General features: G+C 42.3%; 1 protein-coding gene across 2 annotated transcripts in view; it reads right to left on the bottom strand.

Annotated features, from left to right (window-relative positions):
- Positions 1-346: 346 nt before the first annotated feature.
- LOC121287464 (serine/threonine-protein kinase 3/4) overlaps positions 347-16,376 on the bottom strand; it is a 132,294-nt gene continuing 116,264 nt past the window's right edge. For both annotated transcript variants that reach the window (XM_041205372.1, XM_041205373.1), the window contains exon 11: positions 347-743. In XM_041205372.1, coding sequence (XP_041061306.1) covers positions 585-743 — 159 coding nt within the window. In that variant the 3' untranslated portion in view covers positions 347-584. The remainder of the gene's footprint in view (positions 744-16,376) is intronic.

Here is a 16,376-nt window from a genome sequence, read left to right on the forward strand (position 1 = left end):
TCCAGAGTGAGGATGGTTGCTGGAAGATATTCTAGAAAAATAGTTTTTAAAAAATAAAATAAAAACAATGTTCATCCTGGAGACGGATTTTACCTATACTCCTGAGTTAGAGGGGCAAGTTGCCGTAACAGTCCTCAGCATGCGAGCGTTGATTTATGTCCAGGTGATGTTTGTAAGTCTGTGCGCAAGAGGGAGAGGGGGAGGGTGTGAGAGAGGGAGAGGGGGAGGGTGCGTGAGAGGGAGAGGGGGAGGGTGCGTGAGAGGGAGAGGGTGAGGGTGCGCGAAAGAGAGGAGGGGAGAGAGAGAGAATGCGTGCATGTGAGTGTGCGCGCACACGTGAGAGAGAGAATGCGTGCATGTGAGTGTGCGCACACGTGAGAGAGAGAATGTGTGTGTGAAAGAATGCATATGAGAGAGAGTGTGTGTGTGTGAGAGAGAGAGAGAGACAGTGAGTGAGAGAGAGAGCGCGCGAGTGTGTGCGCATGCGCACATGCTCCACAAATAATGTTTCCTCACAGACTCTTTAACGCTTGCGAAGATGAACTCAGCACATCGTCCTGGTGGTGGGAACTCTCCCTGGAGTCTTAGAAGTTCTGCTGCCGTCGTTTTTTGGCATCGATGGCATCCAGGATTGGTTGCCTCTTAGCCTGATAGCGCTGACGAATCTCTTCAATCTCCTGCTCCATTGTGGGGTCCAGTGAGCTGAGCCTTCTCTGTAGCTCTTCGACAGTCCAACTCTTCAACTGCAAATTTAATTTTTCAAAAAACATGTTTAGTTTAATTTTATCTCTGGCCCCACTAAATAGATATAAATGAATATAAATAAGAGGGGAACTAATTAAGGTGTTTAAGATGATTAAAGGAATTGATAGACAAGATAGACAGAAATTATTTCCTCCGGTTTGAGGGTCCAGAACAAGGACGCATAACCTTAAAATTAGAACTAAGCCTTTCGTGGGTAATGTCATGAAACATGCCTTTACACAACGGGTAATTGGAAATCTGGAACTCTCCCCCACACAGTTGAAGCTGGGGGCCAATTGAAAATTTCAGGACATTGACCAAAAATACATGTGCCCAACAAAAAATTAAGGGTTACAGATCCAAGGCATGTAGATGGATATAAGTTACAGATCAACAATGATCCAATTGAATGGTGAACATGTTCGATTGGCTAAATGGCCTCCTCCTGTTCTTAAATATAGTATAGTCACTAATAGATCCAGTAAAGGAATTGAGGAGAAACACCTTTACTCAGAATGGTGAGAATGTGGAATTGATGTATATGCAGATGGAGAACGGTGTGAGGAGGCTCAGGTGGAACATAAACACCAGCACAGACCAGGTGGACTGAGTGGTCTGTTTCTGTGCTATAAATTCTATGCAATACTTTAAAATGCCGCTTTGCTGAATTCTGTTTTCTTCCTTTCATTCAGCCCATTTAGAAGGCATCGTCACATTTTTGGGTTCCCCTTATCCAAGATATTGTTGGTTTCTGAGTTTGAGACTTCTTTTGTTGGTGAGCCCATTCTCTCTACATCCCAGACAGTGTTTCCAATTGCCCAGCTATCTAGCTAAATTTATAGCACGCCCAGATTACAGAGATCCCTCTGCAATTTATTTCAGCTCCCTCCCATGCCTTCACTTGATTCGCCTTCTCTGCAGAAGACAGTGAGATAACACCATATGGGACATTGGCTTAGACTAGGCTCACTGTTCGCCTATCATACCTCTGTGCTCTCTGACCTACATTGTCTCCTGAAGCAGCAATGCCTCAAATTTAAATATTTCATCCTCAAAGGTGGAGGGAGAGCAAAGGACTAATCAAAGGCACACAGCTTGTGTTGGCTGGGACTCAACTCCCACTGTAGTGAGGAAGAGAGAACCTGCACTTCTATTTACTTTTAAGTAGAACTTGCTGTGATTCAATGTGTGAAGTGGAGTAGAACTGTACATACTGTCTTTCAGTGAGGTCTTGAAGGGTGAGAGCATGTAAAGCATAATGCAGCAGTGTGAATGAATTATGAATGAAGTTTTTTTTTAATATAATTAAATACTCCTCAGCGGTTGTGCAGTGTCAACAGGCGCAGCTGATGGGTTGGCCACTCAGCAGGTTTACAGTCCTTTATTAGTGGGCAGTAGAGCCAGCAGCCTTTCTTTACATCTGGTTCAGGCTCCTGGGCAATATAATGGCTTTTGCAGCTTGTGAAATGTACTGAAGGACATGATCAGTGAAGCTTCTCAAAGGGCAGCTGGTGTCTATTAGTTCCTGCCTCATCTGCAGGATTAATTGGTGTTCCTCGTGGACCAGAGCAATACAGAGGAAAATTTTTTTAAAACTTGGCTCTCGGCACTTTAAAAGTTGCGTTGGGAGAAGCAATCATACTCAAGATTTCTCCCCACTTTTAACTGCCCTTTAAGGCTTTTAATTAACATTTGATGATTAAAGTGAGCCACTTTCATTCACGAAATAATAAAAACGAACCAGGACATTCTCCTCTTTCCTCTTAATCCTGCGCTTTGGCTCAAATCTGAGTCAAAAGAAACCAAAAGCAAGCCAGACCCAGGAGAAGCAAGGTGATTATGCTGCTTCATCACACGAGGTTCAACAAAGGGGAACTTTGGTTCTGGGCGAGTGCACAAAGGCCATTCTCTTCCACAAAAAAGAAACCCAGTACATTCAAATGTTCCTTAAGTATGGAACCTATGTGCTCACACCAGTGTTTACAATCCCCCGCACCCACACCCCCCTCCCCCCAACCTCCACACCTGAATATTTTTAGTCTTGCATTGTTTAGAAATTCAACTGAAGGATTTGCTTTTGGCACTTCCTGAATTGGCAAGAGCTCAAATGACACATGCTGGGCAGGAACTAATACTGAAAATTACAGCCAGCAAACTATTTTCATAAAAACAAAAAAACTGCGGATGCTGGAAATCCAAAACAAAATCAGAATTACCTGGAAAAACTCAGCAGGTCTGGCAGCATCGGCAGAGAAGAAAAGAGTTGACGTTTCGAGTCCTCATGACCCTTCGACAGAACTTCAAGTTCTGTCGAAGGGTCATGAGGACTCGAAACGTCAACTCTTTTCTTCTCCGCCGATGCTGCCAGACCTGCTGAGTTTTTCCAGGTAATTCTGTTTTTGTTTTTAACTATTTTCATAATTCAATTGCATCTCGATCATTTATTTAATTAGACCTATTAGAAACCTAGCAGCTGAAAATATGCACCTAAATACGAACATAGGAATTAGGAGTAAGAGAAGGCCACTAGGCCCCTCGAGCCTGCTGCGCCATTCAATAAGATCATGGCCAATCTGAATGTAGTCTCACGTTCCTGCCTACCCCGATAACCTTGTTAACCAAGAATCTATCTAGCTCTGCCTTAAAAATATTCAAAGACTCTGCTTCCACTGCCTTTTGAGGAAGAGAGTTCCAAAGACTCTCAACCATCAGAAAAAATTTCTCGTCACCTCCAGCTTAAATGAGCGACCCCTTATTTTTAAACAGTGGGCCCTAGTTCTAGATTCTCCCACAAGAGGAAACATGCTCTCCACATCCACCCTGTCAAGACCCCTCAGGTTCTTAAAGGTTTCAATTAAGTCATCTCTTACTCTCCTAAATTCCAGCGGCTGCAAGCCTAACCTGTCCAGCCTTTCCTCATAAGGCAACTTGCCCATCCCTGGTATTAGTCCAGTAAATCTTCTCTGAACTGCTTCTAACGCATTTACATATTTCTTTAAATAAGGAGACTGGTACTGTATACAATACTCCAGGTGTGGTCTCACCAATGCCCTGTACAACTGAAGCATAACCTCCCTACTTTTGTAATCAATTCCCCTCACAATAAATGATAACATTCTATCAGCTATCCTAATTACTTGCTGTACCTGCACAATAACCTTTTGTGATTCATGCACTAGGACACAAAGGTTCCTCTGAATCTGAGCTCTGCAATCTCTCACCATTTAGATAATAAGCTTTTTTATTCTTCCTGTCAAAATGAACAATTTCACATTTGCCCACATTATAGTCCATCTGCCAGATCTTTGTCCACTCACTTAACTTATCTATGTCATTTTGTAGGCTCCTTACGTCCTTTTCACAATTTACTTTTGTGCTGTCAGCAAATTGAGTAACCATTCCTTCATCCAAGTCATTTATATAAATTGTAAAAAGTTGAGGCCCCAGCACAGATCCCTGTGGCACACCACTCATCACATCCTGCCAACCAGAAAAAGACCCATTAATGCCAACTCTCTGCTTCCTGCTAGGCAGCCAATCTTCTATCAATGCCAACATGTTACTCCCTACACCATGAGCTTTTATTTTCTGCAATAATGTTTGATGTGGCACTTTACCAAACACCTTCTGGGAATCTAAGTACAGTACATCCACTGGTTCCCCTTTATCCACAGCACAAGTGACTCCTTCAAAGAATTCCAATAAATTTGTTAAACATGATTTCCCTTCTACAAAACCATGTTGACTTTGCCTGATTGCTTTGAATTTTTCTAAGTGCCCTGTTATAACATCTTTAATAAAAGCTTCTAACATTTTCCCTATGACAGATGTTAGGTTATCTGGCCTATAGTTTCCTGCTTACTGTCTCCCTCCCTTCTTGAATAAAGGAGTTACATCTGCCAAGTTCCAATCTAATGAAACCTTCCCCGAATCTAGGGAATTTTGGAAAATTAAAACCAGTGCATCACTATCTCACTAGTCACTTCTTTCAAGACCTTAGGGTGAAGTCCATCTGGACCTGGCGATTTGTCAGCCCTCAGCCTCAACAATTTGCTCAATACCACTTCCCTGGTGATTATAATTTTCCCGAGTTCCTCCCTCTCTTCCGTTTCTTGATTTACAGCTATTTCCAAGACGTTACTTGTGTTCCCTATAGTGAAGACCGAAGCAAAATACCTGTTTAATTCATCTGCCATCATCAGTTCCTCAGGCACACTCTCTATAGGATCAAAGCTCAGTTTGTTAGCTCTTTTCATATTTAAATATCTATAGAAACTCTTATGTCTTTATTTTACTCACTAGCTTTTCTCATACTCTAACTTTTCCTTCCTTATTAATTTGCCAGTCTTTGTTTTATATTCTTTCCAATCTTCTGACCTCCCACCCATCTTTGCATAATTAAATGCTTTGCCTTTAAGTTTGATACTGTCTTTAACTTTTTAAGTTAACCACGGATGGAGGGCCCTCCCCTTTCTTTCACTGGAATATATATATTCGGTGTATTCTGAAATATCCCTTTAAATGTCTGCCATTGAGATTCTATTGACATATCCCTTAACCTCATTTGCCAGTTCACTTTAGCTAACTCTGCTTTTATGCCCTCAAAATTGTCCTTATTTAATCGTAAAATGCTAGTCTTGGATGCACTCATTTCTCCCTCAAAAATGAATGTAAAATTCAATCACATCATGATGGCTGCTACCTAGGGATGCCTTCATGAGGAGGTTATCAATTAATCCTACCTCGTTGCTCAATACCAGGTCTATTATAGCCTGCTCTTTGCTTGGTTCCAGAACCTGCTGTTCTAAAAAACAATCCCAAAAACATTCTATGAGCTTATCTACGCTACCCTTGCCCATCTGATTTTTCTGGTCTATATGTAGATTAAAATCTCCCCTTGATTATTGCTCTATCTTTCTAGCAAGCTTCCATTATCTCTTCTTTTATGCTCTGTTCCACTGTGTAGTTATGATTAGGAGGCTTGTACACCATTCCCACAAGTGAATTCTTGCCTTTATCATTCCTCATCTCAACCCAAACCGCTTATACATCCTGGTTTCCAAAACTTAGGTCATCTCCCCCAATGTGCTAATACTATCATTAATTAATAGAGCCACCCCTCCAACTTATCCTAACTTCCTGTCCTTTCTAAATGTCACATACCCTCCAATATGCAGGTCCCAATCTATGTCATCCTGTAGTCTGGTCTCTATAATGGCTATCAGATTGTACTTATTTATTTCTATTGGCGCTATCAGTTCATCTGTTTTGTTTCGAATGTTATGTGCGTTTAGGTACAGTCTTTAGCTTTGCCCTTTTATTATTTTTGTAGCATCTAGCTTTATCTGATTTAGCTTTGTACTCCCAGTCCTTTTCTGTCACAGTCTGTTTATCATTTCCCATATTAATATCTGACTCTCTTGCCTTGCCTTTACTCCTTGGTTTACCACATCCTCCCAAATTTGATCCGTTGTCCCCACTATTCAGATCAAAACCCCCTCTACTTCCCTAGTTAGGCAGCCCATGAGGACACCAGCCCCAGCACGGTTCAGGTGTAAACCGTCCCAACAGTACAGATCCCACATTCCCCAATGCTGGTACCAGTGCCCTACAAACTGGAACCCACTTTTCCCACTCCAGTATTTAAGCCATGCATTCACTTCTCTAATCTTATTTGTCCTATGCTAAGTTGCACGTGGCTCAGGTAATAATCCAGAAATTATTACCTTTGAGATTCTGCTTCTTAATTTGGTGCCTACCTTGTCATATTGACTACACAGAGACTCCTTCATCATCCTTCCTATGTCGTTGGTACCTGCACGGACCATGACAACTTGATTCTTCCCCTCCCACTGCAAGTTCCTCTCCAGCCCTGAGCAGATGCCCTGAACGCTGGCACCAGGTAGGCAACAAATCCGACTGGACTCTTGCTCTTTGCTACAGAGATCAGTGTCAATCTCCCTTATTATAATGTCCTCCTACTAACAGTACATTTTTTTTTTGCTCCCCCTCACTTGAATGGTTTCCTGTACCACGGTGCCATGGTCAGTTTGCTCATCCAACCTGTAGCCCCCACTCTCATCCAAACAAGCCAAGAGAACCTCAAACATATTGGACAATTGCAGAGGTTCACACTCCTGCCCTCTGGGTCCCCTTTCCTGCCTCACTTGCAGTGACACCCTCCTATCCCTGGCCACTGACCAAATCAGAAGACCATATCGTAGGTGGTAAGACTGCCTCCTGGTATAAAGCATCCAGGTAACTTTCCCCCTCCCTGATGTGTCGCAGAGTCTGCAGCTCAGCCTCCAGCTCAATGACTCTGAGCCGAAGTTCCTTAAGCTGCAAACACTTACTGCAGACGTGTGTGTCCTGTATCACAATGTTATCCAAGAGCTCCTACATGCTGCAGCCTTGACAGAGCACAGGTCCTGCCATCCTTAATGTGTCTTAAATAATTACTTAATTATATTAATCACTTATATATGTTGCTTTCTTATATATTTTATTTATTTTACCACCAAATTATGTGCTATTTCAAACCTTAGGGATAGAAAAGAACTTACTAACTTATCAGATACTCACCACACAGCTAGCTCCTTTCCTGTAGTAGAGCAAGAACCAATTTCTATGGGGTGAAAAAGATAGAAAGAGGAAACGAACAACTCCCGTCCCACCAAACTCCAAGTCTTCACTCAGTTAGACAGCTGCACCCCATTTGCCAAGGCTGCGCTAAAGAACTCTGAATTTATAGTAAACTGAACTGGAGCTACAGTAACCAGATTCAACCAATTAGTTAATTAACTACTAAGATAAAAGCAAAACACTGCAGATGTTAGAAATCTGAAACAAAAACAGAAAATGCTGGAAAAATTCAGCAGGTCAAACAGCATCTGCGGACAAAAAAACAGAGTTAATGTTTCGAGTCCATATGCTTCTTCTTCAGAGCTCTGAAGAGCTGTTTGACCTGCTGAGGTTTTGCAGCATTTTCTGTTTTTGTTTGTAGCTAATTAACTACTCAGTTCCTACAGCTGAGAGAGAGTTTATCCTGTCTAAGCTGAAAAAAAGAAATTAACCTGCTTGCACAGTACTTTCCAGTTACTGCTCATTACAGACGAGATCAAATTTTAAGAGCAAAATTTAAGAACAAAATTAACTCTTAAAACTTCCCTCTCACCAAACTCCAAGTCTTCACTCAGTTAGTCAGCTGCATTCCATTTGCCGTCTAAGTGCTGATCCTGCTAGAATTTGCGGGATCAGTGAGTGGGTGCCTCAATACTAGATGACGGGTGGGCACAAGCTGACAATGTCAAACACAACTCTGGTGCCCACCTTGTCCCTTGGGATGGGTTGCCCAGCAGCCCTTCCCACCTGTGGCTGCCTCTTGCGCCAAATTCTTTGCTTTAAAATCTTTTGTGATTCTTTGGGGATCTGAACTTTGACCCACTGGTGGGGCAAGACATCCACACTTGGGTTCCAAACTGAGCCCAAATTAGCCAGTTCTTCATTCATCCAATGGCAGCTATGCCTTCAGCTGGCTGGATCCTAAACTCTGGAATTTCCTTGCTAATCCTCTCAGCCTCTCTCTCCTCTTTAATGGCGCTCTTTAAAGCCTACTTTCTTGACCGAGCTTTTGGTCACCTGCCCTAATAACTCTTTAGATAAAAACAAAAAAACTGCGGATGCTGGAAATCCAAAACAAAAACAGAATTACCTGGAAAAACTCAGCAGGTCTGGCAGCATCGGCGGAGAAGAAAAGAGTTGACGTTTCAAGTCCTCATGACCCTTCGACAGAACTTGAGTTCGAGTCCAAGAAAGATTTGAAATATAAGCTGGTTCAAGATGTGTGGGTGATCGGGGGGGGGGGGAAAGAGAGAGAGAGAGAGAGAGAGAGAGAGAGAGAGAAGTGGAGGGGGTTGGTGTGGTTGTAGGGACAAACAAGCCAAACCAGCTTCTATTTCAACTCTTTCTTGGACTCGAACTCAAGTTCTGTCGAAGGGTCATGAGGACTCGAAACGTCAACTCTTTTCTTCTCCGCCGATGCTGCCAGACCTGCTGAGTTTTTGCAGGTAATTCTAATAACTCTTTACGTTGCTGTGTCAAATTTATTTTTGATAATGCTGCTGTGAAGTGTTTGGGGATGTTTTATCATGTTGAAGGTATATAAATACAAATTGCTGTTAAGCATAAACAAATCAGGGTGTCTCTGCCCTCCTTAATTAAGTTTTCTTCACGTGCTGCCTGCCCCACTTTCCTTCTCAGCAACTTGTGGGGTGAGCAAGTGCCAGCCCCAGAGGTTTAATGTGGCACCTACCCAGGAAAACAGGCTCCGGTTTCAGGGGGTTTGAGACAGTGAAATGAACCCCCCCCCACCCCAAGTCTGCCATGAGACAGCCCCAGAGGGAAATAAAGCCTATCCTAAGGCTACCTTCACAGTGTAAATTCCATCCCCTCTCACCTGCCACTCACCTTCAGCTAAATTCAACAGCCTCGGAGAGATAGCCACAGGGCTCTAAGCACCTAATTCCCAGGTACAGAATATCTCTGCAGAATCATGGCAACTCAATTTAAATTTCCTCCCCTTCCAAAGCAGCAACATTTTTATTTTAGAGAATCTGTTATGTGTCAAATTAGATGTACTGAGAGTTGGGGAAAAGCCTGGTGTCTGTTGCCAGGGGCTAATTTCTAATGAACTTGTTCCTGATGCTATTGAACATGGCTGCATTCTAAAGGCTCCATTGGGACATCTTTCATCGGAAATAATAATTTTCTGACAAAGCCATAGAGATCTTTGGCATTTTGCTTGCTGTAAAGCCCCTTAGAGACCCAGTCAATTACATGTTGAATTTCATGATATGCTGAATGATGACAAATGATCAGGGAGGAGTGCAGGAATAAAATCTGCTTTCTTGCTCATCTTAAATCAAAGCATTTTATAGCTGGCGACCTTTCAGCTCTTTGCAAATGAAACACATTGCAGCATTCGCCCCTCTTCCCCCACGAACCTCCCCACAGTTTGTGACTCGGCAGTGATATTCATTGTTTAAAAGACACTTGATGGATTTATTCTTACGACAAGAGAGAAACAACTTAAAGGAGTTTTCGTCCCCCGTTTGATAGTAGCTGCAGGGTGAATATCAGTGATGCTCAATCGCTGGATTGAGACATATGGTAATATCAGCAGAAATGGACAAAGTAATGATGCAGGCTTTCCTTTTTAAACAGCGCTTTTTGAACAAGGGAATTTTAAATGATTTAATTGATTTTAAAAGGAGATTGGACAGGCTTTTAAAAGAAGTAAACTTGTAGGACCATGCAGATAGAATGAGGGGGGGGGGGGGCGGTGTGTGTGGTGGGACTCACTGGATTGCTCCACAGAGAGCCAACATGGACTCAATGGGCCCAATGGCCTCCTTCATGCTATAATGACTCTAAATATGTTGCTCTTTAGCAAGCAAACAGCTTTGATGTTACACACATTGATCTAAATTCTCTCACTTTTAATAAGGTGTTGCTTTCATCTCTCAGGTTTATTCTTCTTCCCTCCCCGCACAAGTCAGGGTTCCCAGCTCTGGTTCGATACATTCCTGGAGGTTTCAACACATGACTCCCACCACCACCCCCCCCTTACCACCTCCAACTGCCTTGCCCAGTCAAACAGGTTTTTTAACCATCTGCAAGATTTTTTTTGGTAACTGATTAACTGAAGTGTTCAAAGAAATTGAAAAAAAAAAAGCACACGCAATTTGTTTTCACGCCCCCATAATTTTATTCCTGGGTGTTGCTTGCAACGGTACCCAGGAGGGGAACGTTTCCAGAGACTCCAGGACAATCCCAGAGTGTTGACAACCATAACCACGCAATTTTCTCTTGCCCTTCTGCTGACTCTTGCTGGAATACAAATTCCACTTGTGTTGGCAGTTGCTCCCTTTACCTCATTCAAATGCTATCCTTCATATGTGACAGCTTCATATGGCGAGTGTCGACAGCCTGTTCGACCGTGTGCACATGCGTGCATATAAAGGTCACTATATAGTGATTAAGTAAAGAATTATTGTCTGATTCCCGTTTCCTTCCCCCTGCCCTCCACCTCCCTGACAAACAACCGGCAGCCTAGGAGTGCTGACACCTGCTGTAGCTAAGATCAGGTAACTTAGCACAGACTGAGCAACAAACCTAGTTTTCTGAGTTGGAGATTTGAGTACATACACCAGGCTGACAAGACAGTGCAGTCCCAAGGAGGTACTGCACCACCTTTTAGATGGGATGTTAAACCCAGACTCCAATTCACCTCTTCAGGCAGTTGTGAAAGATTCTGCGCCAGGTTTTTAAAAACCAGTATTCACTCTCATTGTATTCCCTGGGCAGCGTTCATCCCTCAGCCACCCTTCATTTCACTGCTGTTTGTGGGTCTCTATGTTAAATTGGCTGTCATATTTGCCTACGTTCCAATAGTGATTACCTTCAAAAGTGATGGATTGGCTACGAAATGTACTGGGACATCCTGAAGATGTGAAAGTTGCTACATAGAATCAAACAACAGAGATGGACATTTGGTCTACTGTGCCTGTATTGGATCTTTGATGGAGATACCTTACTAACCCAATAACCTACGCTTTACCTGCAATTTTCATCCCTTCAAGCATTTATCCCATCCCCTTTTGAAAGTTACTATCGAGTCTGCTTCCTCTGCCCTTTCAGACAGTGCATTCCAGTTCATCACAACTCACTGCATTAAAAAAAATTTAACCTTCCCTCTGATCGTTTTGCTAATTCTCTTAAATCTGTGTCCTCTGGTTATCAACCACCTGATTTCTTCCGATCTACTACTCAGGATTTGAACGTCCCTACTAAATCTTCCCTTAACCTTCTTTGCTCTAAGAATCCCAGGTTCTCCAGTTTCTCCATATAACAGAAGCTCCTCATCTCTGCACCATTCTGAACAATCTCCGCACCCAATAACTTGATATTCTTCCTAAAGTGTGGTGCTGGAATTGGAAACTACATAGGTACACATTCTCTCTGATTAGTATGGCTCAATACTACATGAAGTGATACTTCTGCCATGAGTGATCATTTGAGTTTCTTTAAAAAAACACTACTTAACATTTCCAGTCAATTTTCTCAAGGTCTTATTGAAAAATTCCCATTTTTAGACCATGAAATCAGGATTCAGTTAATTCTGAATTTATGATGTCTGGCCTGAGTACTTAGATTTTAAATTGTATATTCAAACCTTAGGAAACCTTTCCAAACCCTTTAATGTTCTGAATATCAGCTATATGGATGGTTCTTTGCAAGTAACCTGCACTTCAAAAAGAAATGAACTCTGGTACCCAGGGATTTCTGCAATGATACAAACTGTTGGGCCTTGGGTAAATACTGCACAACACAATATTCTGTAACTTCCCCAACAAATACAACTTGGAGGATTCTTACTGACTTAATTATGCTGTGTCACTTCATGCCAATGCACAGCATCATGTCAATTGTGAAATATCCTACTTTACCAGCACACAAACATGCACACTGCAAGTTGGGGCAGTTAGGTTTTCTGATCCCCTACTTCAAATTACTGAGTGTTCAAGTCCTCTGGTCTTGTCCTCTTCCCTACCGTTATCCAGGACCATGAAACGGCAGTTTGGTGGCAATCTTATATCTGCGTCACAAGCTTGTGGGTTCAAGCCTCTCTGTATGCCCCACTATAGTAGAGGATGATGCTTCAAATGTCATACCGAGAGTATTGCATTGTCATGGATTTGTGTCAAATTTCATTTGATAATATGCCTATCAAGTGTCTTGAAAAGTTTTATTATGTTTAAGGCGCTATATAGAAGTTGTTGTAGTTGGTGATCGTTATGATTGGATAAGGCAGAATCAAGTGTGATCATTCAATGGATCAAACTGTAATGGGAATTACATGAGAGTCTACAGCATGGAAACAAACCACTCAACCCACTGGCCTTTGCCAGTGTTTATGCTCCACACAAGCATCACCCCAAGCTACTTCAGCCAATCCCATCAGCATATTCCTTTCTGCATCATGTGCTTATTAGCTTTTCCTTGAATGCATCAATGCAAATTCACCTCTATTACCCCTTGAAATAACAAGCTCCACATTCTCATCATCCCTTAGGTAAATATTGAATATATTAGTGTCTATCTTATATGTATAGTTTTGGTCTAGATCTCTATATTTATCCCATCAAACCCTTTCATACTCTTAAAGCCCCCTCAGTCTTCTCTTTTCTAGAAAAAAAAAGCCACAGCCTATTCAGCCTTTCTTTGTAACAACATATCCACAATTCTGATATCATCCCTATGAATCCTTCTAGTATTTTCTTCAAACATGCCTGTTGATTCATGGGAGACCCTGGCTTGTGACCAACTGAAATGGGGAAAGCTCATTTAGGAAGGCACTGAACACATTGAGGCACTTCGTCAAGGAAGTAGAGATGCGAAGTCGAGGCATTGAAGCTAATGCACAAATCTCCAAACAACCTATCTAACCAACCCTTCAAGCGCCATCTGTCTCACATGTGGCAGAGTTTGCACTTCACTTTCTTACATATTGTTTTATAATTTGGGGACCAGAGCTGTGCACAGTATTCTAAGCATATTCTAACAAAGGTTCGATACAAGTTTAACATGGTAGGCTTGATGTTCTGGAAGGATCTTTAATTATTAGAACCTTGTGAGGACGCAATCATTCCCTCATTGTCCTTTCTCTCTTTTCTTGCATAGCAGTAACATTCCAATAACACTCTTACTCTCCCATAAGAATTATCTGGGCTATTAAGCTTCCTGACCCCTTAAAAGCACAACATTTTGGGGGAGCAATAAAGTTTTTCCCAACACACTGCATCGTTGGAGGCCATCAGGTCTTCCCCATTCCCAAAAGAATATACTGTTCTGACTGTCCATCAAAAATCCCTCTCCATTTGACAAACACTTAACCCAAAACACTTATGCTCATATGTCCCACCATGCCTCTATGTATTTCCAGAGAGGTTCCTCAGAATGATCCCAGCTGTCCCGTAAAACTCTCAGAGATTGAAACCTGCAGTGTCTATGGGGTATTGGGTCGGTCATTGTTCTGAGATACTGTGTGAAGATCTGCCATTTATTGCAAGTGGATCAGATTTCCCAAATGGCAGAATGTCTGACACATGATTCAGTTAATTTCTGCCCTGCCTCCATAAACATGGAATAACCTTTACAACTAAGACATATTCTAAAAGGTCAAACTCAACGCGCTAAGAAAACCAATGGACTTGGGTATCAGTACTTTCCATGTATAAGGAAATGTTTGACAAACCTACATCAATCATCCTTTGAGTTAAAAAAGGCTATTCCTTCTAGCCACCTTCTTTGCTTATTCATTGAAGGCAGTATTTAAAAAAAAAACAGGTTATACTTTCTCAATTATCAGTGAGGTTCACAGTTTTGGCACAATAAAAATTAACTTGCTTCTACTTGGCCTCTTTCTTTCCCAGCGGGGCTGATTTGTGCAAGGATATTGAGTCGACTGGCCTCCTTGAGCTCCCTGCTAGGGATTTTAAGGCCAATTATAGCATCTAAACTGCTACCCTGGCTGAGCCTAGTTAATGTAGTGAAGACCAGGCAGGGGCAAACCTGTACCACAGTTCACTTTTGAGAGAGTGCTATGCTGTTGGAGATGCCTTTTCAGATGAGATGTTAATCCACGAATTCCCCCTCCCCCCCAGACGTAAAGCTCCCATGCACTATTCAAATAAGATCAGGGGAATCAACATCATTAAACCATATTATTTGTTCATTAACACATTACTGTTTGTGGGAATTTACCATGCACAAGTTAGTTGCTATGTTTCCTATATTACAACAGTAACTACACTTCAAAAGCACTGTCGGTTGAAAGTCCTTTGGGACATCCTGAGGCTGAGAGAGGTGCTATATAAACGCAAGTCTTTTTTTTCCCTCTCTTTATTCTTTCATGGGATGTAGGCATCTCTGGCAAGGCCAGCATTTGTTGTCCATTCCCAATTGCCTTTGAACCTGAATGGCTTGCTAGGCCGTTTCAGAGGGCAGTAAAGAATCAACCACATTGTTGTGGAGTCACATGTAGGCCAGAACGGGTAAAGACAGCAGATTTCCTTCCCTAAAGGACATTAGTGAACCAGATGTGTTTTTATGACAATCGGCAACTGTTTCATGATCATTACTGAAGCTAGCTTTCAATTCCAGGTTTTATTATTGGAATTTAAATTCCACCAGCTGCCATGCTGGGATTTGAACACATGACCCCAGAGCATTGGCCTGGGCCTCTGGATACTACGCCACCACCTCCCCCTTTTCTTCAGTATGTAATCTAAAATGAGACTTCCATGCAGGCTATACTGGGGGAGTGCTGCACTGTCAGAGGTGCAATCCTTCGGAGGAGATATTAAACACAGTCAGCCTGTTTTGATGGTTTAGGTTATATTAACAAGGACCAAGACCAGTCTCGATCTCCAACCTGTTTTGAATTAGCTGATCCTGGATAAATAATGAACAAAGCTAACCACCAGCCAATGATCCTGTCTGGAACATGCATGTAAGTAGACAACAGATGAAGGCACATGGTTGAATGCTTAGATTCTCAATATTGGGGCTCACACAGCAATGTTATGCTGCTGTATATTTTTCTCAGGCACTGGCCACCCCCAACTACCTCAATCAAAAGACCATTCTTCATGGGTGAGCCAAAACGTGCGTAATTCTACCTCTGTCCATCCCCATCTCTGTCTGAGCATACGTGGTGCCCAACACCTCACCCATCCCTTTGTTACCTCTAGACTTGACTCTCTCCTGGCCAGCCTCCCACCTCACACCATCTGTAAACCTGTGCTCATCCCAGAACAGAGCTGCCTGTGGTTCCAATTCACGCCAAGGCCCCTTCACCACTGGTCACTAAGTAGCTGCACCTAATGAAATGTGTGCATTTAGCTCTGATGGCTTCTATGTTTGAATAACTATTTAGCACCTTTAATGTAGCAAAAATTCCCAAGGTCTTTCGTGGAAGCATTATCAAACAACATATGACACTGAGCCACATTAAATGGCCAAAAGCTCGATCAAGGGGGTATGTTTTAAAGAGCAGCTTAAAAGAAGAAGAGGTGGAAAGAATTCTAGAGTTTAGTGCACAGGAATTTGAAGGCACTGCTGTCAGTGGTTCACTATGGCATTCCGGTTTGGTTAAAAACATACCAGTACTTCAGCACTTCTTAAGTTCGACTTCTCGATATCCAAAGAGCACATTCTCAGCTCAAAAGCCTTCCTTATCAAAGCAGCCTTGAAGGATTTAAAACCTAATCAATGCCAGTGTATCGATGCGAATCTCATTTCCTTTTGAAGGCTATCCAAGTCACCATTCTAATTGCTCTCATTCCCTTTCCCTAATACAATTCTGATCAATTCCTCAATACTCCTCACATTCTTATGATAAAAACAAAAAAACTGCGGATGCTGGAAATCCAAAACAAAAACTGAATTACCTGGAAAAACTCAGCAGGTCTGGCAGCATCGGCGGAGAAGAAAAGAGTTGACGTTTCGAGTCCTCATGACCCTTCGAAGGGTCATGAGGACTCGAAACGTCAACTCTTTTCTTCTCCGCC

Source organism: Carcharodon carcharias, chromosome 14 (assembly GCF_017639515.1).
Source record: "Carcharodon carcharias isolate sCarCar2 chromosome 14, sCarCar2.pri, whole genome shotgun sequence".
NCBI classification, from domain to species: Eukaryota; Metazoa; Chordata; class Chondrichthyes; order Lamniformes; family Lamnidae; genus Carcharodon; species Carcharodon carcharias.